General features: G+C 33.7%; 1 protein-coding gene across 1 annotated transcript; it reads left to right on the plus strand.

Moving 5' to 3' along the window:
* Positions 1–1,524: 1,524 nt before the first annotated feature.
* LOC123717853 lies at positions 1,525–11,649 on the plus strand. The gene is made up of 8 exons (XM_045674104.1): positions 1,525–1,644; positions 3,989–4,033; positions 4,774–4,830; positions 5,524–5,571; positions 6,750–6,885; positions 7,487–7,639; positions 10,509–10,660; positions 11,366–11,649. The coding sequence occupies exons 1-8, from the start codon at positions 1,562–1,564 to the stop codon at positions 11,562–11,564; spliced, it is 873 nt and encodes a 290-aa protein (XP_045530060.1). The 5' UTR covers positions 1,525–1,561; the 3' UTR covers positions 11,565–11,649.
* Positions 11,650–14,240: the final 2,591 nt, after the last annotated feature.

The raw sequence follows: 14,240 nt of genomic DNA on the forward strand, positions 1-14,240 counted from the left end.
TTACACGGTTTATATAATATTTAAACAAATCATTAGTTTATAAATTGTAACTAAAAATGTTCTTCTGAAAGCGAAGAAATTTATAGTAAAATTATTGTTTAGTGTACAATTAAACTCTGCCACAGGGACTAAACTTTTTAAATTTGTTTTAATTTTCTATTTATCAATTTTAACTATTATTACTACGTATTCTAAGAATATTGCAAATACTGTTGTATGGTCCTGGGAAATAAATGATATAATTTTTTAAATAAAATATATATTTAAAACATAAAATAATTTTAATATTGGTATGGTCCTTATAAGGTTATCTACTGACGTAATAACTTAAGACTGAAGATCCCTTAAGTACTGAATTAACTGACTAGGTATTACAAGGATAATATTATTACTACTCCTGTAAATACTATGTCTTATATATTTGTTGTGCTATTATATCTTTTCCCCTATGATTTGGGCACCACAAGAAAAAATATTCTTCAATGGTGGAGCGTATACAAAATAAATAACGAGATACATTGGGTTGTATGGAGTGTATCCGTTTTCCTCAGTTATGTTTCCAACTTTGTTTGTCTTGGATATGGTTGGATACAACAAGTTAGAGGTAAGGATTACCATCAAATTATATTTTTAAGGTCCTTAGAGGTAGAATAATGCGTAAATGTTGGAGAAGCCATAATTTTTTTATATTTAGTTATAAAAAGGTTTAGGTTTTTTGTTTTGTTTATAGTAAGTTTATAAACATAATCTTTATTGCAGTTGTACACAGCGTGTTAGCACAGAAGTGATTAGACTTTGTACTTCTCTTTACCTTCCTACTTTTATACTTGCCTATTGAGAATAAATAATCACGAAAGAGAATTCTGAGTGCTCAGTGCCTAAAAGTATATATATCAGCAGCCAACTAGCTTAATAAGCCGTTCAATTAACAGTCTAGCCGTTTAACTAGTGGCCTGAAAGATTTTCAGCCGTACCGTTTGTTATAACATTTAATAAACTGGCTGGCTAATGCTTGGGCCATTCGTACGATAGTCATTATTTGGCAGAAGTAAAAAAAATTAAACATATGATATAAAATATATATCTTTTAAAATTAAATTGCTTAAGTCAAATTCACATTATTGTGACACACTCTCGCATTGTTCTTGTTGTTTTTTATGAAACTTTGGAAAACACCATCAAAGTTGTGGTTTGCCGACACCATATTGACAGTTTAAAGAGTTTCGTTTCTAGTTTGAGAGAGAGCAGAAAGTGAAACGTCATCGATCCAAGTCATTTGCCTAGCTGTTTAATCAACTGGCTGAACATCTTTAAGGCCGCTAGTTAAACGGCTAGACTGTTAATTGAACGGCTTATTAAGCTAGTTGGCTGCGAAATATACATAAATAACAAATATTGTTATTATTTTTAGTTGATTTTGAACGAGGTTATTTTTTAAAATTAATCAGTCGATAATATTATATCTAGAATTTCATAAGATTTAATTATAATGATAAACGAATCAATTATGATTTTTATCACACATTGATTAACTTTGGTTAGTTATAATTAAGCATTTAACATGAAGGCAACGAAGGCTACTGCGCTAGCAATCGCTATATTTCTGGGGGTGGCTGAAGCTAATATTGTAAAATTTAAATCTTCGTAAGTAAAGTTTTTATTAACATTAATGTCAATGATCCTGCCAGATCTCTATGTTCGCACAGAACCTTTAACCTTCCGACTTTCAGAACCAACATTGGGTTCCGCGAGACTCTTCACAGGTTCCACTTTGGATTCTGCTACTAATATCGATGTTTTTTCGCACTCCTCTACTGCTTCATTTAAGAATAGGTTAAAATATCTGTTAAAGTTCTAAGCCTTGTATCTTTCTTCTTTATTACAGCTAATAGTATGTTTGTCGTTCTCCCGATTTATACATTTTGTTTATTGTCTATTTAAATAACGTTCTGCTGTCATGTTTTGTATTGCTTTGTATCTTATTTTTTATCAGTGATACTTTTTGTGGATATATGTTTTTTTTTACTTTTATTGTATAGAGATGTATCTATTTTGTTTCCGAAATGAATAAATACATAACAATAATCATTTATTATTAAGAATATTGTACAAAAATGTTATGGTGGTACAAACGAAAGTTCGCATATTCTGGCACACGTAATGGCGTGTAAAATTGTCTTAAAAGGAATTTTACATAGAATTATGAGTTATATCTATGTGTATAGTTAATTTTTGTCACACTATTAAAATTAGTTAGGCTATGGAATTCACTTCCCGTCCCTATTCGCTTAGCTCCTTCTCTATCTTCCTTTAAATTTCTTCTGTACAAACATTACCTGTCCACATCGTATCCCGAACTTTCTTACTATCTACTTACTGAGGTGAGACTTATCTTAAATTATCGTGATTTATGTGTCTTTTTACTTTTTATTTTTAATGTATCACCTTTTCGTTTAGTTTTTCTTGTTCCCGTTTCGTTTTTGTCTTAATAACTGTGTATAACATGTATTTTTGCAATACTTGCCTATCTTATGTAATTTAATACATTTTTATTTATTTTTTCTTTACTCATAGTGGTTGCCTGGAAGAGATCGCTCGAAAGCGCTAAGGCCGCCAGTTGCCCTCCTTTTGATTTAATTATGTAAATTTTTTATTTTCTGTAGTGTAACGAAATGTTAATAAATAAAATATATTATAACGTTATCAAATTAATATTTCATGCAAATAATCATTAGTAGAATAATTCTTTTCCAAAGGTTGTGCATTCCATGGGCCTAAAGAGTGCAACTTTTCGTAATTAACGTAAAACCGATTTCTGACGTGAAATACGGCGTGAACCCGCTATACGAATTGTCACAGTAATACCGTCCTCAGAGGCAACATCGAATATAACTATTACCGAAATTTAGTAGTCACGATTTGAAATAATTTCGTAAATTTTTGTATTTAATGAAAATAAATGTTTATTCAATAAATAGTCATCGATATCTGGAAAAAAATCGTAATATTTTATTTTATCATTATGACATATTTAGTTCCTATCACAATATGTTCTTTTCTGCATATTACTTTTACAAAATAATGTCGATGTTTCACATCTGCCAGGCGTCCCGTGACGGCTCACATTTTGTTAATTGATAATAAGGTAAGGGTCCTTCAAGAAAAGAGCGTACCAATTCTTGAAAGGCCGGCAACGCACTTGCGAGCCTTCTGGCAATGTGAGTGTGCGCGGTGGTATCGCTTCACATCAGGTGAGCCTCCTGCCCGTTTGCCTGCTATTACATTAAAAAAAATAACTGTTCTGTGGAGGTAGGATGGTGAACCGTTCCTCTAACCTGAAGTGAGGATGCTCGTCCAAGCTAACCTCTAGTTGCTACTTTTTTCTCGCTGTTGCCTTCAGGCCTTGATAGCCTCGCTCGTGTGGTTTTGGAGAGCGTAGATTTGCCGGATTCACCTTTTTCTCACGACTAGCGTAAGGGCGTCCCCTGCGAAACTTGGTCCTTGGTTTGAATCGTTGTGGGGTGGTCAATCGCCGGAATTACAGGTTGGCAACTCACTGGAGTGAGTAAAGTACAAATGGAAGCCTTCCCCGGTGAAGGCGGTTTTTAACCCTAATCCGACTAGGCTTTGCTGGGGAGGTGGCTTTTAATTTGCCATTAGCTAACGTGATGGGTTCATCCGGATCCGTTAAATTGTGTCGGGGACTCCTGCGGGCCGTCGTTGTTGGGAAGAAGTTGTACTTGATGCTTTTACACACCAACGGTTTCTCCAAGTGGGGTTTGGACACAAACTTCATCCATTGGGCTATTGTAGGGGGCTCCAGGTCAAGGTGGAGATCGACGTTCTTCACGTAGAAGGGAGTTTCGAGCAGATCTGTATGTACACACAAGAAGCACTTTATATTTTTGTGTTTCTACGTCACAAGAACTTTTCTCGAAAACGCTATAATTATGTAAATATAATATAAATAAATTAAGATATTTTTTAGCCCTTGGAAGTTGGACCAACAAGAAGACAACAATGAAGTGTCTAGGTAAGTAATTTATAATATTATTAATAATGAAGTAGCAAATTGATAATGAATCGCATCCCTAAGACGTAGAATGACACATCAAGAAACGTCAAGCATTTAATGTGTTAATTGTCATTCTTAAATTACACTGAATTGCGCTAACAGTCTCCGACGAAATGTAATAAAACGGAAAGGATAAACGTTGTTCTTTCTAGACTGTCAACAAATTTACTTTGGCTTACACAAAGCGTCATTGCCATAGCGTCGCTTATTGTATCTCTCACTCACGCCTTTTGCGCATAGGCTACTAAAATAGCGGTACTGTCGACAGTAACTGTCATTTTCATATTAATTTACTTTTCGTTTTTCTACACACCATGCGTTACGTCTTGACTCAGCCCCCTGAATAATAACTGATAATTTGAACTTGAAAATACTAACGAATCACACACACAGAAACTCACAAAATAATAATAAAAAAAGTATTTTTTAAGGAATAAGTTACATTTTTAGTGTATAATAAATACATGTGTGTTGCGGTTGTAACTTGCCCTGGCTTAGCATTATGCTGTGGAGCAGACGAGTTCCACAGCGCTGGTAATTCTGCCAGAGACCACAACAGTTAGTTTGCGCCTTAGACGCAAAAAAACAAAATAATTATAGTAAAAATTAACAGTGTACGTAAAGAAGTCTTGGGAGATCTGTGTGTGAGATAGTAAATAAAAAAAATTAACATTCACAATTGTCTTTATCCATTGCAGTGTCAACTGGACGTTGGATCAGACCACAAACGAGTATGTAAGCGATGAAATCATCATGTGAGTACTACTTTAATTACGTAAAGTCGTAGGGTTTGGGCTATAGAACTACCCTTTACGAATATAATTCGACTGGCGGAGGATTGACTTTGAAATCCTGACGCATCCTTGCAATTGCACCAGACCAGCCCTACTGAGTTCTCTGCTCTCTGATCTGTATCTGTTTTATGATCATTTGTCATTCTAAGTATCATAGGTTATAGGTTAGGTTAGGTATAGGTTATCAGCCTCCTGTGCCTGGCACAAGCCACCGGTTTTCTTGCGATGTTTTTCTTCACCGTTCGAGCGAATATAAAATACATAGACAGAAAGTCCATTGGTGCTTCTTCAACTTCAGGGATGAGAGTTTTTTTTTAAGTAATAACAATTAACAAGTTGTCCAAGAAGAGCTAAGTTTAGAAAAGAACGGAAGCAGCTGGGCGACCTACGTGTCACAGGACACGCTGATATATGATGTATTAGATTAAGTTAGGTTTTGTAACTAACACTATGTTTATATATATTACAGTGAGTGTCAGCAATCTTAATAATAATAATTAAAAGTGGATAAAAAGATCAAAACAAATTTTAAAAGTTTGATCCTTGAGTTTAATACCGGCATTTCCTCGCTGTATTGCGACAAAATAAAAAAGTACTCTTTGAGCCGTTTTGAATATTGAAACCCTAAGTTTATTGTTCTTATCTTATTTTTAGACCTACAAGGGACCCTACACAAGATTCCAGCGATAAAGTCAGTATTGAGTAAGTATTTGAGGCCCTTACTTATGAAATTGGCATTCTGTATGGTAGGAACAAAACGTAGAATTTTGAAGTGAAACTTCTTTATCGGCGTTGTAAAAAAAAATAACGTCACATTTTTCGGTTACGCGTCACATTATTCCGTTACCAGTCACATTTTTCCATCCGCCATCTTTTTCTTGTCCCTACCACGGTTGATTCAAAGAGATTCGAAGCCATTAATAATAAAAATATATAATAACGATAACAATGATAGTAATAATTCTATTACAATTAATGAAATTCTGTAATAATCTTAGTAGTAATAAGGTAAAATGAAATCAATTCCATTGTTTTTGTATTCTTAACCAAATTCTGTAGTTCTGTATTATTTTAAATCAAATATATTTAATTAATCAATGTATTCTATTGCTATCTGTGCACGTTTGCCATCTTACTATAGGTAGGTCATTGATCCTTTTTCTCTGAGTATTCTTCTTGTGAAACAGTAGTTTCATTATATGATGTAAGTGTTATGTAGAAATGATTAACGTCAAGTACCTAAAGTCATTAATATGGGCTGACATATTACTGCCCATGACACAGGGAATCCTGTCAGGGCCTCTTTACGAGGGTAGGATTTAGAGGAAGCCTTGGGGCAACGAAAGAAGAAGAAGTAGAGGCCCCCAAATAATTCAAATAAAATGAAAAGAAAACTTTCCGTCGAGTTTAACAATCTATAATTTACTGTGAAACCAAGTAGATTAGTTCTAGTATTTAACAAACATATAAAATGTATCAAAAGCAAAGTTGTTGTTGTTAGTCGGAATTTCAAACTTCTTTTTCTTTGTGGAGGCCTCGGGGCTGTAACTCCGGTTTCCCTCCGGCCCTGCTCTGTAATTCCTCTTTTTATGTATAATATTTTTCTTTCTTTTTCTCTTCTGATGCAATTGTAAAAGCAACTCTTTTGCTCCGTTACGCTTATCACTAAACGGGAGAGACGTTAGTTCTTGGTGAGACCTTTTAACGTGGAATAGAGAAAACCTTGGAACTTTTAAGTTTGTTGAGGATAAAGGCGATATAGTAGGTATTAGAATTTGGAGGTGATACATTTGACTCACCGTCAAAGTGTAGCAATGAGCAGACAGCAGGCCAACTGTAAGTCCCGTCTTGTTTCTAATTTATTGTAAATAATATTTAAGGCCGAGATGGAACTTGGGTCTAACGGCTACAGTGAACAGCTATGTGGACAGCACCATACATCTATTGGTTCCATTTTTGAGAAATAACGGCTTGGACCCCATGTTGTTACCAGAGATTGTAGAGGGATTTGAAGTTGTAAGTATATTTTGTTTTTTACAATTACATTATTGTTACTGTTAAGCTTATGGGCTGCTTGAGAAATCATGCGAATGGATCTTCAGTTTTCTGTTCGACCGGAGCATCAAAGCCTTTATCGATGGAGAAAGTAGAGACCTTAAACCCGAGAACGCAAATCAATGACATGTTGCAACTTAGCAAATAACATTGCTATGCACAGAATAGATGCGAGTATATCTCAGGCAGTCCATGGAAGACGGTATCACTTGCAATCAGGTGAGCGGAACACAAACGAGCAAGTGTCCTTTTTCCCCATTTAACATAAAAAAGAAGCACTTTATGCTACACCCGATCGAATGCTTTTACGATGTCTAATACAAACCGCTAGCGCCTTCCTCTTCAACCCAATTGCCTCTGTCCATCTACGTGTATGCCACTGTCTGACCTCTTAAACGTCATGTGTCAACTAGATACATACATTTAAAGGGGAACGGAACTTATCGCTCTCACTCACAAATAGATTATACAAAGGCCTCAGTAAAATTTTAACTAAATAACATTTCACGGCAGAAAATATCGTCTTTCTAATGGCTGTTAATTAAGAAAATTTATGTTTTAGCGTCTACTGTTAATTACGTACAGCGCCTGGTTGAGGCTGACTGAAGGTAACATGACAGGCCTCGTCAACGTGATGAGATACGAAGACCAGAAAGTTAATTATTTCGCTAAAAACCTCCGAGTTCGTGTGCATTTGCAGTTCAATGACCTCGAGGTTAGTATTTTCCTTATATTAGAAATAATGTGTTTTTATTGCAAGAATAAGTGTTTTCAACTGAAGATTTATTTTAAAAGTTAACATTATTTATAAAAAACTAAATACCTTCTTTTTTAAAAAAATATTTTTTTATCTGTTAAATAATATTTAACAAAATACTATAGTCAAATAAATTTAATACGCTGTGAAAAAATGAGCGCTATTTGACACGATTTGAAAAATCACTTTGGATAATTTACTGCCTATGGAACCTATACAAATTGTTTTTAATTTAAATTTATATTGCTTTTAAATTTGCAAATTATCATTCATAATTTTAATAACCTTCCAGAATGCTTCTTTAGTCAAAATGGCGTCACAACACCTTAATTATCATTCTCTCACGAACTCCGTTGACTCTCCAAGTCAAAATATGTCTTGACCCAAATTATAATTTGAATATTTGTATTAAATTACATTAATATTATATTTCAATCAAAAACACTCTCCGACGAAGTTAAAAATTCCGATTTCACTGTGTTTCCATCTGTGTGATACACTTGCACATGATGATGGAGAACACCTTACCTTATCAACCACCCAAAATCGATTAATCAAACATCTAAAAGTGTATTTTCCTTTAAACAAAATATTGATGACATCGTCTGTAAGATGAACCATAGAAGGTGGAAGCGCCATTGATTATCTTTGTGTATGATGAAATTACGCAGTGAATATAATAAACGTAAAAGATGAACACTTTATTTATAAATTTATAAAAAATATTTTTTTCTAAAGTCCGTCAAACTACTCTAGAACATACATAGAATAGACATAATAAAAAATATATAGACTAATAGTTCTCATTAAAAGTAAATTACATACCTGTCAACTTTGTAGAATATAATTTTCCATGCATAGTAGTGAAATAATTATCTATGATTGGTTATTAATGGTTATCTATTTTTATGTTGTAATATTATAACGAACGTCAAAATTTTTTAAAAACAGAATATTAAAATAAAAAAAGCCATTCTTCTTGTACAGCCTTGACTCGTACATCCGGCTCGAAGGACCAAAATGTACCGGGTCATGGGTGTGGTTGCTTTAAATAAGAGAGGATTTTCTTTTTACTTTATTAACCACTGGTATAACAATAAACGCATCAGACTATACTCTAGGGGCGTAACTCCGACAATTTTGGTATTCACCACGCTTATAAAACTAAAAAAGCCTGAGTGAGCAAAATGTACAGCGTTGGCTCGTACACGTCCTAAAGTAATAACTCATTACGATGCAGGTCAAATGTGTAATTTAGATTGTGAATGTTGGCGGAGTCAGGAAGATTTATTATTTTCGCCCGCGATTCTTAATAGAAAACGATAGATATTTGTTGTCGTTGATCTCTTTGAGAATCCGTGTGTGAAAAAATCTATAGTTGTGTTATGTTTAAAGTCTGAGTCAAAAATCATTTATTCATATAGGAAACACAATGTACACTTATGAACGTCAATAAAAAATATACATTAAATGCTTCTAATTTTACATTTACTGCCAGTTCTCAAGGGCGTAGAACGGAAGAGAAGATCTCCCCGCCACTCTTTTTAATCGCCAAGTATTTTTTTGTATTACACAACGTTTGTAAGGAGCTGCAACCATCACATCGTGTTCCACATGACATCAGCAGGAGGTATGGTGAAATAGGCGCACGCACTTACGTTCTCTTAGGAAACAACACGCAAATTTAGCTATCTATAATACAATTTATGCATAAACATTATTTGCCTTACCAAAGAGGGTGTTGAATAATTGAAACGGGAATGTGTTGAAATGTTGAAGCGGGAAAACTTTGACTTTATAGCAGTAGTACGAACAATTTCTTTCTTTGAAAGTTGTTGTTTGGTTAATGGTCAATGTAATTTAGGCTTTGTATATTGTCTAAGTGTTTTATTTTATAATATGTATATATGTATCTGTAAGATTACTTAATAATTTCAATGTCAAAGTTTACTTGTCTTTGTTAATACCATATTAATGAATAAGGAGTAATAGTCTAAAACTTTTTCACTGTATATGTTTAATGGGGGTATTTGCAAGAAGGTACCTTATAGCATACCTTATACCGACATTGAAGCAATGAATAATAATAGTCTGGGAGGTAGCGTTGCAAATACAAAAGTTATAAAAACCGGCTGATTGACATCGATAGTTGATCTTATAAGCGAGCCGACTATCTGCTGCCCAAGTAGCGGCGTTTGTGGGTAGTTGCAAAATCGTGAAAAAAAGAAACAATAGTCTTCTTCTTACCCTGTAGACTTTTGACAGATCGGTCTGGCTTTCATAGGCCGAAAAAAACAAGACTTTACAATTTGCGAAATTCGTTAGGATATTATATCTAAGGCATATGTATTATAATATTACGAATCTTCATAAATATAATAACTGGACTGATTTGAATTAATTTTGGGTTCGGGTGATAGTTTAGATACACATATCAGCCCGGCAGATGGAGATGCAGTCGGTATCTAGGTCATTTATCTATACTGCTACTAAAGAGCTGGTGTATACATATATAAATCTTATGTGTATGCGTTTGTAATTAAGCTGTTAAACGGCTGGTCAGACTTTGAATTTGATTTTAAATTGTTTGTGTGTTCAAGTGTAGTCGAAAATTATTTATATGATTAGATTTTTTTTGAAGTTATACTTCTTTTGTCGCATTAGGGAAAAATGCGACTAAATGTTTACGAAAAAGTATTACTTCTAACGCAAGTACATAAGTACATACGCGCTTTTTTGTATGTTCTACCTATATGTGTACAGGACAACGTCTGTCGGATCCGCTAGTATTAACGTTTCAAACTATCCTTTATTTATTTTGTTACAGTTTAATTACAATTACCTCGTCCAAGTAATGAACATCGGACCAACTGGAAAAATTATTGGATCATTGGATCGTTTCAGAATTGTCGCAGATATTTTGATCGACTTTAATAACGACGAAGTACATTTGCAAGAGTTCAAGCTAAATGATGTTGGGTAAGGATTTTTTTTATATACAACGAGAGAGCAGGCGCCCCTGATGTTAAATGATACCATGGACGCTCACAAAGTCAAAGTCAAAAATCATTTATCATATAGGTAACACAATGTACACTTATGAATGTCAAAAAAAGAAATATAGATTGCCAGAAGTTTTAAGAATTGACTGAAGCAAGCAGGTGATCGACGATTCGAATCGCTCTTCGTTGAATCCGGTCAAGCAGAGCTGGCAATCTCGAGCTCTTCCCCAGAGGTGAGAACATTACCTACTCCATATGGACCCGAATTTGCATATAGAGCTGCAAGTAGTGGCCAGGAGTGAAGTACTGTCTTGACTGCTGAACGAAACTGAACTTCATTAATATGTCGGCACCTAGTATTCCGATGCTAGCTGAGGCTTTAAAGAGAGTGTCTTCGAAGAAACGAAAAAGAAGTAAGAAGAACTGTGCATTGGGTAAAGTCTTACCAGTCGAGACAAAACGTTGAATACGACCCCATTATGTCAAAATAAAGTTTTAACATACGGAAGTCATTACTCAGTGCTAAGTCCTTGATTATACGTCAGAGTCAAATATTAGCGCCTGACTCTTGTTTGTCAAAGTTATTTTATATTGTGAATTTTACTTTAACTTTTAATTCATAATCTTACACTAAGTATTTTACCTAATATTTTAAATATTAACATTAATAATTGTTCAACAGACGTCTGCGCGTGAGACTACAAGGCAACATTCTTTTCGACTGGCTTCTAAATCCCGTTATATCTGTTTTTACAAGGCTTTTTAACGGTATCATCATGTTTACCGTGGAACTTATTATTCATGGCGTCGCTCAGTCGACTGTAACCGGTATTAATGGCGCTATACGTGACGTCATTTCCGCAATCGAAGCATTTAATTGAACTGTAGAATATTTTACTTGAAACTGGCATAAAATTAAAACTATTGCCACAATATTAAAAAAAGAGAAAAAAAACTGTAGAAAAATTTTTTTATGCTAAATTGTGTTTTATTCTGTGAAATTGATTTTGACACATTTCAGTTTAGAATTTGGGATTAAATAGTTGTAGGGATTCTTAACTCTGTAATCATGTGTTTGATTGGCTGTGCACTAAAGGATGCACGTAATTGATATTGGTTATACGTCTAAGACCTAAAAACAAAATAAATATTAAGAAACAGACACAGAAATGCGAGACAAGATCAAGGGACAGCCCTTAGTAATAGTAATGTCAAGTTTCTTTGAAGTCACAGTTAACAAAATTATTATTTTGCCAGGTGTCTGACTATTTAGATACTAGGTAGATATTAGGAATACCTAACTTATAAAAAAATCCTGAATACTAACCGTGCCTTAGACAAATATACTTTGCGACAGGCGTAACCAACTAACGCTAGTCGATTTTAAATAGAAACGGTCACGTTGCCTGGCCATATGAATTGTCTTTGTATATATAATAAAAACAAAGAAAAAAAGAAAGTAATTGAAGAACTCATAATTAAAAAAATAATAGTTACTTTGTCACATTCGAAATAAAGAGATTCACTTTTCGAGGGTAAATTATTTTTTACCTAAAGTCGAATATCCATCTACGTTTATTTACTCAAATAATGATTGACTGCCTACCGTGGTATATAGAATATCCAACACATACACAATCTTCGTTTCAAACCATCAAATTATCAGTTTCAAGCTTGATCTAGTCATATCTATTAACGCAAACACAATTTAATGGAGAATTGCACGCCTATAATGAGTAATGTTAAATGAAGTTAATGAAGGCCCACACAGTTTTTTTAAATTTAATTAATAGCTACTGTAGTATAGTAAATAAAAAAATAAGTCTGGTTAAAAAGCTTATCATGACAGGTGTCATAAAAATGCTGCTGTCATTTGGAACTCGATTTTAGATAGAGATACGAATCATTAATATGAAAAAATCATTATTAAAATGTTATAAATTAAATTTTTGGAAATTTAGGGTTAGGGTTGGCCCTATACAGTGTTTACAATATTCTTAACCTACATAGTGATAATAATGCTGCCAGCATAGAACGTACACTGCCACAGGGAGCAAACTTTATAAATCTATTTTTATTTTGTTGACATTATTAATATTATAAATTTAAATATAAAACGGTGTTAATGCAAAGCATTTGTATGTTGTTGTTTATGGTTTTTCATCACAGCGCTAACACAATTTGACGTGAACTCTTTCATCTGAACTTCATGCTGAATCTTATCGTACTCAAATTAATCTTCGCGTGTTTAAACGAATAATTTATCCTCATAAAGTATTTTTCATAATGCTCTACTTTCAATAATATTTGATACTTTTTCTTGAAGTATCTTCTTGAAGTTTCTATTGGCAGTTATCACACATAAAAAGATGTTAAAATGACTGCTGTATTATAATCACCACATAACAGTGAGTGATATATCTGTACTATCACAATTTACAAATTACTACTATATTCGATTTGTTTCAATCGTTTCTTTTAAATGAAAAACAGAATAACATTTCGAGTTGTAAATTATAAAATATTTAAACAGTTAAATATTCCATAAAGCAACCTTCAATGCATAGGTTAACGTTGCATTCTAGACACTTCCCCATAGTTCTGGCAGTGACCTTTCGCTGGGTGCACATCCAACAGCGAGCTTGTTTGTGCCCATTTCTCACTGGAAAGCGTCGGTGTTCTAGTTAAGGTCCTTTTCCAATTGTCCTAAACTGCCTATGGGAAATTTTGGGATTTGCCGATTTAAAAATAACAAAGCAGTTAAATAATGCAGCATTTAACATGCGACGGACAAGTTTTTTGTACCAAACTTTTGTTTTTCGTACGTTCTAAGGGCTGAGAAGACAGGAATTGATCCTTCCTGTCCAGGCCTTTATTGTAGTCTAGGACAATGCTTGGCTTAAATGTATTCATGTATTTATTTGCATTCCATATCGTTTACAAAAGATGTTTATGAGGCTTAAAGCTAAGTACAATATTATGGACCCTGTTAGGGCACAGCAAAAGAAGGCATTCAGAAACCTATATAACATAGCTAATAGCAACACAATAAAAAATAGCACATAACCTTCACACTCCCGGCTAGTACCAATTACATAGAATAACATTTTTTTATTTATTGAATTTTGTATATTTAGGGATTAATAATCATGAAATTAAGCTATATTTTTATCTTCTAGGTACTCATTAACGCTATAATAACATTTACGTATAAGAAGTTTTTTTAGTTTGTTTGTAAATATATGTATCTTTTTTTCATTTCTTAGTGTCTCCGGTAGTTTATTATAAATTTTGATTGACATGACCAGTGGGCTTGATGCATGTATTTGTAATCGGGAAGATGGTAGGTTCAGGCGTTTTTTGTGTCGAAGTGTATATCTTGTCTGTATGTCTTCGCGTGTGGTGTAAAATTCTTTGTGTGTATGGGCAAATTTACAGATTTCCAATATGTATAATGAGGGTAGAGTGATAATTTTTAGTTTTATGAAATGTGGTTTGCAGCTGTCTGTTTGTTCTATGTTAACTATGATCCGAATTAACTTTTTTTGAGTTGTGAA

This window comes from Pieris brassicae, chromosome 13, assembly GCF_905147105.1.
Source record: "Pieris brassicae chromosome 13, ilPieBrab1.1, whole genome shotgun sequence".
NCBI classification, from domain to species: domain Eukaryota; kingdom Metazoa; phylum Arthropoda; class Insecta; order Lepidoptera; family Pieridae; genus Pieris; species Pieris brassicae.

Coding starts and splice junctions, on each gene's coding strand:
- LOC123717853 (XM_045674104.1), top strand. CDS start 1,562: ATGAAGGCAACGAAGGCTACTGCGCTAGCAATCGCTATATTTCTGGGG. Junction 7,640..10,508: donor TGCAGTTCAATGACCTCGAG/GTTAGTATTTTC, acceptor ATTTTGTTACAG/TTTAATTACAATTACCTCGT. Junction 10,661..11,365: donor TTCAAGCTAAATGATGTTGG/GTAAGGATTTTT, acceptor ATTGTTCAACAG/ACGTCTGCGCGTGAGACTAC.